Genomic DNA, 15,925 nt, shown 5'->3' on the forward strand with positions numbered 1-15,925 from the left:
CTAGGAGTTATGTAAAGAAGTCCTTCCTTTTGTCTGTTCTGAATCTTCCAGCATTCAGTTTCATTGGATGGCCTTCAGTATTATAAAGAGAGAGACATACCCCCTCCAACATTTCTCCAATGAAAATAGAGACGTCCCATTCCATAATGATAATTTCACTATTTATACCCCACACATCTTATTGGGTTACCCCAGCACTCTGGGCAGCTTCCAACATATACAAAAACATAATAAATTGTTCAACATTTAAAGAACAGGATTGCCTTCAGGCGGCTTGGGGGTTGGATAACTCCATGCCCTCCAACATTTCTCCAATGAAAATAGGGACATCCTAAGGAAAAGCGGGACATTCCAGGGTCAAATCAGAAACCGGGACGGCTTCACTAAATCAGGGACATCCCTGGAAAACAGGGACACTTGGAGGGTCTGGAAAGAGAGAAATGCTTGTACAGTCATACCTCGGGTTACAAACGCTTCAGGTTGCGCGTTTTTGGTTACAGATGCGCCGAAACCTGGAAGTACCGGAATGGGTTACTTCTGGGTTTTGGCACTCGCGCATGCACAGAAATACTAAATCACACTTTGTGCATGCACGGAAGCTCTGAATCTCAACCCACGCGTGCGCAGACATGGTGCTGCAGTCTGCGGACGCTGCGGGTTGCGAACGTGCCTCCCGCACGGATCACGTTCGCAACCCAAGCGTCCACTGTATACACTTCCATTCTTCTCCTTCCCTTTCTCCCTTGGACAAAATAGCTCCAGATACCATGACTTGTAGGGGAGTTGCTCCAGCCCCCCAGTCACTCTGGTTGCCCTGCTCTGCACCTTTAGAAAGGAACATATTAGGGTTGAGCTGCATGTTCTCTTGCATCCCTTCCAGCCCTGTGATGGTATTATAGCCATAAGATCAGAAACTGCAGGAGAGGAGCATTGCTAAATAAATGGCCAGGCCAGTTGCTTTGTTAAGTAAATCGGTTAGGTTTGCTAAGTATCTGCTTTGTTGTGCAAACTTGGTCCAAAGTGTTAGGAGCATCCTACTCTCGTGTAGGACTCTGGCAGAGACACTGGCATGTTCTCTCCCTCCTGGTCAATCATTCGGGAGCTTCAAAAGCTTTCTCCAACCCGAACATCACAACGACTGATGCCTTGGAGACATCAGCAGAGTATTCGCAGTTCAAGTAACAGAACCAACAGCACAGCATTTTGGCTAATCTACTTTATTTACATATAATACACTCAGAGCATTCTGACTTAGCTCCTGCCTCTTTCTCATCGGACAGCAAAGAGAGAAAGAACAAAGGACAATAGTCCCACTTCACGGAATACAGTAATACCAAAACATCCTGTCTCCATTACGTCCCACACTGTGGAATGAAAACATACACCGTCATGTGATAGACAACAATCCAATGGCTGCAGACACGGGGAACGAATCTCCAACACAAAGTGGTACCATAGAAACCTCCTTTGGCTGAAAATCACAGTATGTTCTGGGAGCCCTGAAACCTCCCGTTGCTCAGAGACTGGGGGTCCACTGGGTGACCATCTCACAGCTTAGCCTACCTCACAGGGCTGTTGTGAGGATAAAACATGGAGGAGGGAGGGAATGTCAGGAGCTTGACCTACACTCGAGTAGGACCCTGGAAGAGACACATGCCTGCCTGGCATGTTCTCTCCCTCCTGGTCGGGAGCTTCAAGAGCTTTATTCAGCCCGAACATCACAGCGACTGATGCCAACTGACACACTTAGGGATCCGCAGAGTCTTCGCAGCTTGCATAACAGACCTCAGCAACTCAGCATTTTGGCTAATCTACTTTATTTACATATAAACACACATGGAGCACTGCAACATGGCTCCCCCTCTCTCTATTCAGATAGCAAAGAGGAAAAGAACAAAGGACAATAGTCCCACTTCACAGAACACAGTAACACAAACATCCTGTCTCCGTCACTTCCCACTCTGTGGAGTCAAAAGATATACCATCACGTGATAGACAAAAATCCCATGACTGCAATCATGGAGCAGGAATTCTAACAGGGAGTAGGCCACCTGAAGCTCCTTGGAGGAAAGGTGGGATAAAAATTCAATTAACAACTCTGTGAGCCTCCTTGGGATTTGGTGCAAACAGGTGAGTCCCAGGGGTGCACCATGTGAAAACTGTGCTGTGGCTGCTCACTTATAAACAAATAAAAACAATGTCCATGCTTTGTGAAATTAATCTAGTCTGATTCTACCTTTGCTTGTAACAATGTTTAACCCAGTAGTTCCCAAATTTTGGGGGGTGGCACTCCCCCCTTGGTCTCATAAACTCATCCCCAGTGCCCCCTACCCTATAAAACACATTATTCAGAATAGCAATTTCCACAGCCCACTAAGGAAGAAAATAACACAATAAAATTCGGCAAAGGATATTGCATGAAAAATATTTTTGTGCACTCTTGCTAATGAAAGGGTGAAATAAATTTATGCTTAAAATATTTCTATACCACATGCACACAAACCTTCACCTATCACAGATGTACAATAACTCATTCATATAAGAAAATCAATAGCTATTGCCAATAATTGACTATCTTGTGTCTTGTGACAACTCAGCAATGTATCTACAAACAAAATAATAATAATAATAATAATAATAATAATAATAATAATAATAATAATAATAATTTATTTATACCCCGCCCATCTGGCTTAGTTTCCCCAGCGACTCTGGGCGGCTTCCAACAAAACACTAAAATACAATAACCTATTAAACATTAGAAGCTTCCCTAAACAGGGCTGCCTTCAGATGTCTTCTAAAAGTTTGGTAGCTATTTTTCTCTTTGACATCTGGAGGGAGTGTGTTCCACAGGGCAGGCGCCACTACCGAGAAGGCCCTCTGCCTGGTTCCCTGTAACTTGGCTTCTCGCAATGAGGGAATCGCCAGAAGGCCCTCAGCACTGGACCTCAGAACGATGGGGGTGGAGACGCTCCTTCAGGTATACTGGGCCGAGGCCGTTTAGGGCTTTAAAGGTCACCACCAACACTTTGACTTGAGCTCGGAAACGTATTGGGAACCAGTGTAGGTCTTTCAAGACCGGTGTTATATGGTCTCGGCGGCCGCTCCCAGTCACCAGTCTAGCTGCCGCATTCTGGATTAGTTGTAGTATTAAAAACAATACAGTATTAAACATTAAAAACTTCCCTAAACAGGGCTGCCTTCAGATGTCTTTTAAAAATAGGATAGCTGCTTATTTCCTTGACATCTGATGGGAGGGTGTTCCACAGGGTGGGAAGGCCTGAAGGCCCTCGGCGCTGGACCTCCGTGTCTGGGCTGAATGATGGGGGTGGAGACGCCGTTAAAGGTTGCAAAACTTTAAATACCAGCAGGGTATCCACATGCTCCCTGGGCCATGGCTGAAAGGACGGGGAGTGGGGGGTGGATGGCAATATAGCTCCTTGCTAAGGGCACAAGGGAGCCAAGGGACGCCTCGGCATATGAAGCAAGGAAGATGTTTCGCTCCAGGCTGTAGCCTGGTCTATTGAAAATAAGTTGGAAGGGTCCACTTTCAACTCCTCCATGCCAACCCCTTCCCTAGATCACCCCACCATCTCCCAGGGGGTGCTTTGGGAACCACTGATTTAACTTGAAGCAAAGATTCCATTTTTCTAGCAGACAGCCCTCTGCTCCTTAAATGTTGTTGGCACTAATAACTGGAGGGAGTTCATTTCAAAGCTGGAAAGAAACCTGCCCTTTTTGAGCTGTGAGCATCCAGCGAGAGAAAAACAAACTCCATGGAGCTGAGCCTCCAGCCCCGCTGAGCAGAGGGGGAAAAACCCCCACATGCTTTTCTACAAACACATTCAGAAATTGCTCCTGGGAATTTTGACTCTCGAGGGTTCAGAGTTTCCCAGTGGAATTCTCATTAAGGATAAGAATGCAGGTCTCGAAATAGCACCAAAGCAGAGCGAGGCAGGCAACATTGGAAATTTGCGGAAAGATTTTGGGCAGTCGTCTTGCTTTTGTCAATGTCATGGAAGACACGCTTTTCAGCTTATCTGACACCCAAACGAATACCAAACTTGCAACGAAATAAGGGGTTGACAAGGGAGAGAATTCAAAAAATGTCTTTCCCCCTTCTGGAGGCAAGAGCCTCTTTGTTAAAGAGCCTTCCGTTGACTTGAGGATCTTACAATAATCTCAAAGGGAAACGAAGTTCTGCTGTGAGCCTTACATGAGTTTAGTGGTGGGCGATTAAGCAGTTCATTCCACAGGGCATGCCACACAGAGTTACACCCATAGTGAAATCAGAGGATTTGATGCATTCATGGAGGATAAAGCTATTGATGGCTAAGGGGATACGGGTGGCGCTGTGGGTTAAACCACAGGGCCTAGGACTTGCCGATCAGAAGGTCGGCGGTTTGAATCCCCACGATGGGGTGAGCTCCCGTTGCTCGGTCCCTGCTCCTGCCAACCTAGCAGTTCGAAAGCACGTCAAAGTGCAAGTAGATAAATAGGTACCACTCCGGCGGGAAGGTAAACGGCATTTCCATGCGCTGCTCTGGTTCTCCAGAAGCAGCTTAGTCATGCTGGCCACATGACCCAGAAGCTGTACTTCAGCTCCCTCAGCCAGTAAAGCGAGATGAGCGCCGCAACCCCAGAGTTGGCCACGAATGGACCTAATGTTCAGGGGTCCCTTTACATTTACCTTTAGCCATGATGGCCATGTTCTGCCTCCACAGCTGGAGGTGACAATGTTTTTGAATACCCCTTCCTGGAGATCACGGGAGGGGGAAATACTTGCAGGCTTCCTACTGGGCCATCTGGTTGGCCACTGTGAGAAGAGGATGGTGGACTAGATGGGCCATTGGCCTGATCCAGCAGGCCCTTCTTATGGTAGGATAAAGATACGGATTCGTTTTTTGCAAATTCTCCTCCACTGCTATCTTTGTCTCTACCTGGTTCTCTCATACACTCCATGTATAAACAGTAAGGTAGTTTAGGCCAAGAGGCAGTGACTGGCCCTAAGTCACCCCATGAGCTTCATGGGCACTTGTGGACTCAAACCGTGGTCACAGGTCCTTGGCCAGTACCAGAACCACTACACCACATGGAACTCCATCTCTTTAGCATACTTTCCTGTTGAGCTGGGCCTGGGGGTAACCCGAGCAACGCAGTCCAGGTCCTGTCCCAAATCCAAGAGTTCTGTGAGGAGTCAGTCCAATAGGGCCAAGGCAGGAAACCAGGCGAGGTCAGGCACAGAGTCTCAGGCAGGTTCTAGCAAACAGCAATGTTGCTCCTGCAACCTGGGGCGGGGTCCAACAGCCTTTTATCTTTGTCGGGGTAACGGCCGGTCCTGATCCCCCAGTGACTCACCTCCCTGTGTCGCCCAAAGGCGAGCACTCCTCCTGCGAGTACTCAGGTCTCTCCTTTTCCCAGACCTTAGTCTCTGCAGCTCGAGAGACGTCGGTGGGTTATTAGACCCAGAGGCCGCCTCAGCCTCCCCTGACCCAACCAGTAGTGGAGCAGCTGTAAGTGATGGCCCAGCTGAAGGCAACAAGGTAATCCTCGCATCTGGAGCCAAGGCAGGCTCAGGCCCCTGACTCGGCCCAGCTGGTGCTTGTTGCAGGGGAACCTGTGCAGACTGGGGCTCTTCAGAATCAGGCCCCAGACTTGCTTCCGATGCCGCCTGAGGCAAAGGATCCGGTGCGGACTGAGTCTCCCCTGGTTCTGAGCCCGAGTCCCAGGCCATCACACCTGTGAGGGAGCCTGTCGTCCACAGTGACAACTACATCCCCACCCCAAAGAAGATTAAGAATTTGGGAATGGCCTGTTTGTGGAAAGGAGATGAGAGAGCAGCCCTGAGGTGCAATGGAGCGAAAGCCGCTCTTGAGAAACACAGAAAGGGAAATGTAATTATTCCAACACTTGCTCATCACACTTTTGAGATCACACTTCTTTATCTCCCCTCTCATGCCCAACAGTTACCTCACCCATTAGCCAGCTCCTGTGGAAGAGGAATGGGGAGAACTTCCTGCATCTCATGTATGTATTTTGGGAAGCTCCATGCCATTTCTAGTTCAAGGAGCTAAGCAATAATGGGTCATCTTCCAGCATCTGACACAGCCCATGTAAGGGAGTTATCATGTCCTCCAGACAAATGCATGAATATGGACTCTTGCATCCTGCCAGTAGATGCAGAAAGGTCAGAATTTTCCACATTTTGGAAGAAGAAACACAATTTGTTTTTCAAATTAAAGGCATGAGATTTATTTATTTATCAAGGTGGCTTACAACAAAAATACATAAAACCATACTGTAAAAACCATATTGAATGATTGCAATCAAACATCAGCTAACCATTGTGGAAAGATATCTTCTTAATTGCCTGCATGGGCCTGGTGGGATACAATAAATAATAAATAAAAAACCAGCAGGCATTTAAAAGTTAAAACAGAAGGCGCCTGCTGAATCTCTAGTGGCAGAGCATTCCACAGGACCAGGCCGATGTGACTGAAGGCTCGGTTTCTTGTTGTTGTCAAATGAGCCTTGCCAACCTGGGAGATGATCAACAACATTCCTGCAAATGATCTCAGTAACTGAGCTGAGATAGAAGGGTTCAGGTGATCCCTGAGATAGCTTGGACCTCAGTTGTTCAGAGCTTTGTAAATTAATACAATGTACTTACTGCTCCTCACTTCCCCAAAATGTTTATTATTTCTAGCCATCTCAAGAGCTTTGAGGGTTACTTTGCTGGGTGTGCCTCCTGACTGGAAGGTGAGCTCAGTGAAGGGACTCATGCAGTGACACAACAGGCTTCCTCCAAGGGAGGAATAGTTTCATCTTTTCACCAATAGTAATTGAATTCTCCAATCACATGCAATATGGAGTTGGTGCAGAATTGTTAGACAATCAATATGATGTTACCATTACGTTTGGCACTCTGGTTTAAGAAGGACATTGACAAGCTGGAAGGTGTACATAGGAGGGTGGCCAAGATGATCAAGGGTCTGGAAACCAAGCCATATGAAGAATGGTTGATGGATCTGGGGATGTGTAGCTTGGAGAAGAGGAGACTAAGAAGAGATATGATAGCCATCTTCCAGCAGGCTCTTCTCATGTCCATATGCTTCTTGTACATTGAAACAGTCTTCCAAACCATCATTTGCCCTAAGCTTTTACTTCCAACTCCTGAGCGTTTTTCAGTCTCCCCTTGGAGCAAACGTTTACTTGCCGCTTTGCAGAGGTCTACTCTGGATTGGCAGAAACTTGGTTATAGCATGGACCATGGATACTCCTATGCCATGCGCATGTTTAGCTGAAATCGCAACAAAGCAAAGAGACTTGGTTTCAAAATGGTCAGCTGGGTCCAAAGACGTTAGCAGTGGCAAGGGGCGGAGGGGGGAGTCAGGTCCCACGCAGAAAAAAAGCAAGGGGGAATTGCACTAGTTCATAGCATCCCAATGTGGAATGTTTACAAAATGCTCATTAAGAGGAAGGAGGATTGTGAGATAGCAACCGAAATCTGGTGAACAAGCTTACATTGGAAGAGATAAGAGCCTGAAGGGCTTGTATAGGAGGCACCGCCAGCTCTGTCCAATTACTGGGACCTGGATGGGGGTGTGGAAACAAGAGAGAGAGTTGGATCACAAGCTCCAATTTCCAAACTTGTCAACCGTCAGTGACACAAGACGTTGATACCCATTTGCGGGGGGATAAAATAGGCGGCACCAGAGCAACGCTTTTGTCGAGTCCTGTGGCCAGCTAGAACGAGGCCATGGAACCAGCAGGCTTTCAGCTGTGGGCAGCCGTCTCCATTCTAGTGCACCTTGCAAACGGTAGTCCCATCATGAGCCTAGACATGCCTCTCCTGGAGGAAGACAGGCCGTTCTTTGATGAACAGGATGCCTTGCTTCAGACTTTGCAGAACGAGTTGCTGAAGGCGCTCAACATCTCCAACATCCCCCTGCAAGAGACGGCAGCCAAGGTGGACCCTCCGGAATACATGCTAGAGCTCTTTAACAGGTTTGCCACTGATAAGACCTCCATGCCATCAGCCAACATCATCAGAAGCTTCAAAAATGAAGGTAAGGTCTCTTAACCAAGCCTGTTAGGTGTTGCAGTTAGGATGCAGAGGGGAAGTTTGATGGATGATTTATTAGCAAAGTGATCCAGCTAAGCAGGTGTCAAGGTGGTTGACCTGCTGCTTGGTGGACCCCACACCTTATCTGCCCACCCAGCTGTTTGACAAATGACTGCAAGTCATTTGAACCATCTGCTGGATTTTCAAGTGCATGGCACACTTGGTTTTTAAATATCTATCAGGGATGCTTTTTGAAAAGGTGACTACTAATTTTGAGATCTAAATGGAGAATCTCCTCCCCCTGCCCAAGTCTTACTTAAAATGCTCCTTTGAAGATAGTCATGGTTGCCTTCTTTGGTAGCTCAGTGGTTTTTCCAGTGTCGGGTCATCTTTTTCACATGCAGAAGGACCTAGGTTTAATCCCTGGGACCTCTTAGGTAGGGCTGCCTGAAACTTTGGACTGTTGACAATATCAAGCAAGATGGACCAACAGCTTCCGATGTTCCTAGAAGTAAGCAGAACAGAAGTAATCTGCTTAGCATTTCCTCTGCATGAGCTGTTGCGCAAACACACTACTGCCATCCCACTCAGCTCCCACTGATTTCAATGGATATTGTGTCAGAGATCTTTCAGGGGGGTTGTATATGTTGTTTGTATATTGCTTTTGATAGCAAAATATTTCATCAGTTATTATGCTCATTTTCTATATAAATATATAGAATGTATTAGTGGCACATGAGCTACATGCCATTGGTATTTACATGGGTAACTTGGTCATCAGATGTGCCACATAGTGCACTCCAGATGTTGTTGGAGAAGTGGATCCCTGAACATTGACTGTGCTGATTGAAGCTTATGGAAGTGGCAGCCACCAACATCTGGAGGGCTGGATGAATAGGACTATCCATTCAAAGGGATACTCTGCTTCCTCCTACATACTCAGCTTCCCACCCCAAAAATCGATGCAATAAAAATATTTCCTTCTACCTAGAAGGTTTTTTTCCAAAACTCTAAAGAATCAGTGAGATCAGAGGCAAATCCTACTGGATTTGATAGAGCTTACTCCCAAATAAATAGGCAGGGTTGCAGCCTCCAACCAACTAAAAATATCTGGGGCTTTTGCAAGTTTTCAGATTTTGTATGAAAGCAAAAGATGTTCAATGTCCACATAGCTCTTAGTGCTTCTCAATAACAATCATACTTTTTTGAGAGTGGCATGCTTTTCCTTTCTGTTTTCATAATCAGCATCTTATAAACTGAGATTCAGGAAATGTAGACACAATGGCACTTACTGAGATCCTTCAGTTTCCTTTGAATCGTGTCCTGGAATCTTGTTTCCATGGATGCAGCTTAGACACTGGCAGTCCTGTTGTCAGCTATGGGGAAGGACTCAGGATGAACCGAAATTCTCCATTTAGAAATTCTGAAGTCAATGGAACCCAAACCCAGCAGTCTGCATTAATTGATATGTGGGGAAGGGTGAATGCAGATAGGGACATTGTTTCCTTTTAAAACAGCTTGGTGTGAATCATTCCCTATATAAATCGGTCTCCTAGCCTGCCTGCAAAGTGCGACCTTTTCCTATACAAATCTCTAAGACTGAATGAATCAGCGTGGTGGACCTGATCACAAAAGCCATACCAAGAAATGCATTCTTAAAATGAGATGGGTGTATCCCACTTTCATGATGTGCTTCTGATTTGGAGAAGCAGCATTTTTGTCAATAACACTTACTAAGATCATTTTAACATTCCAATTCGAAAGTCACTTAAGCCAAAGGGCAAATTTAGTGGCAGATCACAGTTGACTTGCTTTACGCTCTCACGCTCCATCTTAACTAACTTGCAAATTATGGCACCGCTAACTGTTCAGAGGCAGGAGCTGAGCAGAACTTTAAAAGTCTGCACCAGCTTTCATAGAGAAGAGTCCACATCAGCAGCTGTGTCTAATGAGGCCATCATGAATCTGTGAGTCTTGAAAAGCTTTGTTGTTGTTGTTTAATCGTTTAGTCGTGTCCGACTCTTCGGGACCCCCTGGACCAGAGCACGCCAGGCACTCCTGTCTTCCACTGCCTCCCACACTTTGGCCAAACTCATGCTGGTAGCTTCGAGAACACTGTCCAACCATCTCGTCCTCTGTCGTCCCCTTCTCCTTATGCCCTCCATCTTTCCCAACATCAGGGCCTTCTCCAGGGAGTCTTCTCTTCTCATGAGGTGGCCAAAGTATTGGAGCCTCAGCTTCACGATCTGTCCTTCCAGTGAGCACTCAGGGCAGATTTCCTTCAGAATGGATAGGTTTGATCTTCTTGCAGTCCATGGGACTCTCAAGAGTCTCCTCCAGCGCCAGAATTCAAAAGCAGCCTTCTTTATGGTCCAGCTCTCACTTCCATACATCACTACTGGGAAAACCATAGCTTTTACTATACGGACCTTGAAAAGCTACAGGACTCTTTCTCATTTTCACTGCAGTAGACTAACACTACCACCCTCTCCGGACATCGATTAAAAGAGATTACTAATGCGCTCATGCACATATGAAAGCTCAGACCGTCTTCAAGTAAACTCCGGTAGATTTTAAACACACATTTCTCAACTTTAGAGCTGTCAAGATGACCTTCACCAGCAAGCAAACCCTTGCGGTGTCTATAGCAAATGTCAAGGAATGCTCTGTCCTGTGGGCCTCATCAGGCCTGCCACATTTATCTTGCTTTCCTGAATTTCAAAATTTCACCAAGTGCATATTTCCTACCTCTTTCTTGTAAGAGCCTCCTGTAGAAGCTCTCCAAACAATTCTGGCTACATTTGACAATATGTGAGATAGAAATGTATAAAGATTTCCCCTTCCTCTAGTTTTCCGTTTGCCTTACTCACTTCTTCTTTGACCACCAAGAAAAGCACAAGAAATGGCCCACTCTCTGGCTGCCACAGTCAATCAGATTAAGCTCAGCATTAAATTCCCATGGGGGTCTTTTAGAAAAGATCCCCTGAACTCTCCCAAAACTACAATATTCAGGATTCTTGGGTCATAGTCAATCTGGAGTCAATCTGGTTGTGTAGAAGTCTCCTCTAGCCCTGTGGTTCCCAAAATGGGTGGTTTCCACCTCCTGGGGGTGGGGCAGGCGGTGGGAGGGGTACTAACAGGCAGACGATCAGACTTTGAAAAGTTAGAATCACCGGATCAAGTTCATCCATTTTGTTGAACTAAATCATTTTAATTGGATTTTGAATAAATGTGCAATTAACTGTTGTTGTTTTGAATTTTATTCTATTGTTATCTTCAGTAGGCCATGCACACTGCTATTCTGAACCATGCTTTTTATAGGGTGAGGCAGGGGTCACTGGGGAGGAGTTTATGGAACCAAGGGGACAAGGCCCTGAAAAGGTTTGGGACCCATTGCTAGGCATAGACGCCCTTTTGTTGGTGAGCATGGCCATATAGGGAAGAAGGGTAACATTTGATTGCTTTTAATTTTCAGAGCAGATTCCGCAGCCCATCCACTTCAATGGAATACGGAGGTACCCTCTTCTCTTCAACGTCTCCATTCCACACCATGAGAAAATAACCATGGCGGAATTGAGGCTCTACACTCTGGTGCAGGAGGACAGGATGTTCTACAATGGTCTCAGCAGGAAAGTCACCATCCTGGAAGTGCTTGAGAATGACCGTGGAAGAGGGAAGGAGGAAGAGGAGAGGAGAATGAAGGTGCTGGCATCCCGGCACATTTACAGCACCGACAATGAATGGAAAACGTTTGAGGTCACGGAGGCCATCAGGAGGTGGCATCACTCAGACTCCACCACTCATCAGCTGGAGGTGCAGATTGAGAGCCGAGGGGGAGAGGAGGCCGTCGGAGGAGGGAAAGCAGATATTGACATCGATTCAGAGACCAAACATGAGCCTTTACTCATTGTGTTTTCCGACGACCGAAGCCATGCCAAGAAAGAGGAGCAGCACGAACTGAATGAGATAATAGAGCACGAGCAAGATTTCCAGGACCTGGACATGAATGATTTCCATACCAGCCCCAGAAAGGAGAAACTTCTGCAGATCAGATCCAACATAATCTACGACTCCACATCCCGGATAAGGAGGAACGCCAAGGGGAGCAGCTGCAAAAAGACTTCGCTCTATGTGGATTTCAAGGAGATTGGCTGGGATTCCTGGATCATTGCACCTCCAGGCTATGATGCCTCTCAGTGCAGGGGAGCCTGTTCCTTCCCTTTGGACGATCACCTCACGACCACCCATGCCAAGGCCCGGACTTTGATTCACTTGAATGATCCCCAGAAAGCTTCTCCAGCTTGTTGTGTACCTACCAAGCTGGATCCCATCTCCTTACTCTTCTTAGATAACGGGGTCGTCACCTACAAGCTCAACTACGAAGGCATGGCTGTCTCAGAGTGCGGATGCAGATAGTAGAAGGATGCTCCCTACCCATAGGGCTTTGGGTCCTCCTCAGATTATTTAATTGTTTCATCTGTATATTTGTACAGTTTTGATTTGTACAGACTTAATAAGTTTATTTAATGAGGCATGTACAGATAATTAGAGACAAAGGAAATGGGCAACGGATTAGAGGGGGTGTATTTTTCATTTTCATGGCTTGGAGAAAGCAGGATTGTGGCTCTTCGCTTTACTCAAGAGTCAGTTTACACAATCAGCAGAATCCAGTGTTAATTCTCTCCCCTTTTGCCAGATTATACCACTTCAAACTGCCCATGGTTCAATTCTCCCCTACAAAATAAAATGCCTCGCAGTCGTTTCTGCTGACTGTGTGAACTAACCCCCCCAAATCTGGCCACTGAGATTTCAATTCCCCCATTTTGTGTCCAAGTCAGGATTTGCAATATACTGTACTCATGAAGGATGTTATTTTTAAATATATTTCTGAGAACGAACTAAATTGGATGGTTATATGACGCATTCAGAAGAAATTAAAATTGCTGGACACGGTATCTGTAATGTTGATGTGCACAGATCTAGCCCCCACCCCCAGGTCACCAGAAATTGCCTCAGACACAAATTGTGCAACACTACTAAGGCTTTGGGTCTACTCCACCAGAGGGAAGGTTGTTCCAGAGCCATGACTCTTGGGTGGTAAGGAGGGCTGGGAGTTTGTGCATCTCCAGTAGTTATAGACAATGAGGTAATTCTGATATGGTTGACATGTAGAGATGATGCACTGACCAAAGTCCCCTTTTCTGCACAACTTTGTTTGACCTAGTTTTTAATCATTTAGGAGCAGAACAGAACTTCAAGTAAGCACACATAAGAGAGTCCAGCTACAGACTCAGATTATAGAACACCTGGTACAACCCTACACAACTTTTGAAAGGTACAATACTTCACTACCCTTTCCTTTGAAAGATCATTGTGCGTAACCAGTCTGGTGGGGGCTTATCCTAAGACAGACACACTTGCATAAATGCTGGCAATTCAAAATTTCCTTGTTGCACCTGCCAAGAACTATATTCTGCTCTTGCATTAATGATCTGCTCCATGACTGTCAACAGAAATAGACCAAAAAAATACTGGTGACTTGGAATTTGTCCCCCCCACCCCCCGCAAGACCCAATGCTCTTTGCGTGCTTGTTGAGATTCTACGGAGAGGGGAAATTATACTGTGCTTCGTGTCAGAATGGAATATCTCTGCGGACAAAGAGAGGGTCTTTGCCTTTATGAAGCTGTCAATTCACAAGACGGTGCTCTCTGGAGTCACATGTCATGTTTCCGCCACTCGCCCTCCAACAAATCATTGCGATAAGAAGGTGTTGGAGCTGAGAAACAATAGGCCTGGTGCTTTATTTATACTAAGCTGGGAATTTGTCAGATTCTTTGGAAAGTGTAATTGACGCTGAGTGTGCTGCCCTCGGCTGCAACCTACTGTACTGTCTCCAGCCTTTGTTTTACACTTTTAAGGCAAGGCTGTATTCCCTGGATGAGATAACAGGCCTTGCCTTTGAGAGAATGGACTCTCGACTCTTCACGGGAATCAACACCAAAGACAACGTCAAGGACTAACTCAAACCAGCTTAACCTACATCCATGCAGCCGTTATTTATTGATATATTTATTGACTGTTGTAATATAATGTAGAATACAAAATCTTCTATTTTTGTGCTGTATGTAAAACACACGTGGACAATCCTGTGCATTGAATCATATGTGGATTTTGACGCTAATAACGGCAAAAAAAAGTGTTATGGATTTTCTCGATTGTTTTCTTTTGTAAATATATAATTTGTCTCTTTTTTAAATTTCTCGGTGTAATACAAAATATAGTGGCATATAGTATTCAGTCGCTTTTTTTCTCTTTCCCATTTCTTTCTTTTTTTAAAAAAAATATTTTTATTAAAATTTTAAAGCTTACATAAGTAATAAAAAAGATAACAACAGAAAAACACCCAATTAAACAAAAAAAGAAAGCAATACATAAAAACAAGTCACATCAAAGAAAAAAGATAAAAAATGGAAAACAGACAAAAAAAATGCATAGAATCAAGGGGGGAAAAGGGGGAAAAAGAACAAATCAAACCTTTACATGACTTTCCTTCTTTAACTTATTTCCTTGACCTCCTCACACCTCCCCTCTTTGTATTCTGGTTCAGTTAGATATTTCAGCAAATCCTTCATCTTTGTTTTTATCCTAATAATTTATCTTAATATACTGTAATTTAACATTCTCTTCTTTCACCAATTAATCATCCATTTTTACTTTATTTAATCTTGTTTCTCATTAAAACTAATATATTGAACTTAATCTCTTAAGACATTTCCCCTAGGGTCATAAAAATTTCATTCCACGATTTTTCCATTTCTCATTAATTTTTTTTTAAAAAAATCTGCTTATATACACTTTAAATTCCCAATTTCTTTCCTCCGTCTCCCCTCCCCGGTCCTGGCCCCTGCCGTCAGTTCCATCAACCTCCCAGCGTCCATCAACCTGAAGATCTGATATCCGAGGCTCTTAACTCTTCTTCATTTCCCTTCTGCCGATCTTCTTGATAATCTTTGGTGCTAAAAAGCAGATCTCGGGGAAGCGCCAACCCCTTTCCCCTTTCTTTTTTGCTAGTCCAAAGTCCTTGAACACAAGGGACAGATATGAGATCCGTGGAGATTTCCCTACATTTTACAAACTCTGAGAACCCGCTGTTATCAGAATTTTAAGGTCTTATATATATAAAATAGATGTTCATAATGTACCAAGCAAACGCATACATAAATATATGAACCACATGTCTGAAACCCACAGAAAAATCCTGGAACCATTTTCTCTCTCCCCAATTGACCTCAAATATTTCTCTGGAAGGTCTCCATTGTCTCTGTGCTCACAAATCCTGCATTAAGGGCACATTTAAGATGTGAATAGGGTGAGCCTGTGACCTGTGATCTGGATTCAGGAATTGAGTAGTTATCATAACAAAAGAGAGGCCAAAACCCAGGTAGTGCAACCAGGTAACCTGCCAGGCAGGAGATAAGCAACACACTCAGGATTCTGTTTTAGACCGCCCCCTGTGATGTATGTATGATGTTTCTGGGGGTGGTCTGGAGTTTGAGGGTGGGCAATTTAAAAAGTCTATATAAGGGTGGGCACACCTTTGTTCTGGATCCCACCCCACCCCTTGTGTGTGGGGGGGCACCCTGTTGCAACAGCTTTAATAAAGATCAGGCTAACTAGCTGCTTTGCTTTTCAATATTCTCTGGTTGGTCTCTGTTATTTTCTCCTACCGATAGAGAACCTACAAAAGGGGCTTTTGGGTACCCCATAAGGGAAAAGAAGCAGTTTCTCTCTCTCATAACACCGCCACCATCGTATTCCGGCCCTGCCTGGAAGACCTGCCCTATCAGTCTACAAATGAT

The 15,925-nt window shown here is 45.1% G+C and overlaps 1 protein-coding gene and 1 long non-coding RNA gene across 2 annotated transcripts; one reads left to right on the top strand and one right to left on the bottom strand.

Annotated features, from left to right (window-relative positions):
* The first annotated feature begins 7,517 nt into the window (after positions 1–7,517).
* On the top strand, positions 7,518–12,824 carry BMP10 (bone morphogenetic protein 10). The gene is made up of 2 exons (XM_081868490.1): positions 7,518–8,069; positions 11,541–12,824. The coding sequence occupies exons 1-2, from the start codon at positions 7,760–7,762 to the stop codon at positions 12,479–12,481; spliced, it is 1,251 nt and encodes a 416-aa protein (XP_081724616.1). The 5' UTR covers positions 7,518–7,759; the 3' UTR covers positions 12,482–12,824.
* Positions 12,825–14,097: 1,273 nt separating this feature from the next.
* On the bottom strand, positions 14,098–15,371 carry LOC309347762. Its single transcript, XR_014159027.1, has 2 exons — positions 15,113–15,371; positions 14,098–14,375 (listed from the first exon to the last, which is right to left on the bottom strand). It is a non-coding gene; the product is annotated as an uncharacterized lncRNA (long non-coding RNA).
* Between the last annotated feature and the right edge of the window lie 554 nt (positions 15,372–15,925).

Source organism: Podarcis erhardii (assembly GCF_964252035.2).
Source record: "Podarcis erhardii genome assembly, chromosome: 7".
Lineage (NCBI taxonomy): Eukaryota > Metazoa > Chordata > Lepidosauria > Squamata > Lacertidae > Podarcis > Podarcis erhardii.

Excerpts from the sequence above, each read along its gene's own strand:
- BMP10 (XM_081868490.1), top strand. The coding sequence starts at position 7,760 with ATGGAACCAGCAGGCTTTCAGCTGTGGGCAGCCGTCTCCATTCTAGTG. Across the intron at positions 8,070-11,540 it reads CAGAAGCTTCAAAAATGAAG|AGCAGATTCCGCAGCCCATC; the intron begins GTAAGGTCTCTT and ends TTTAATTTTCAG.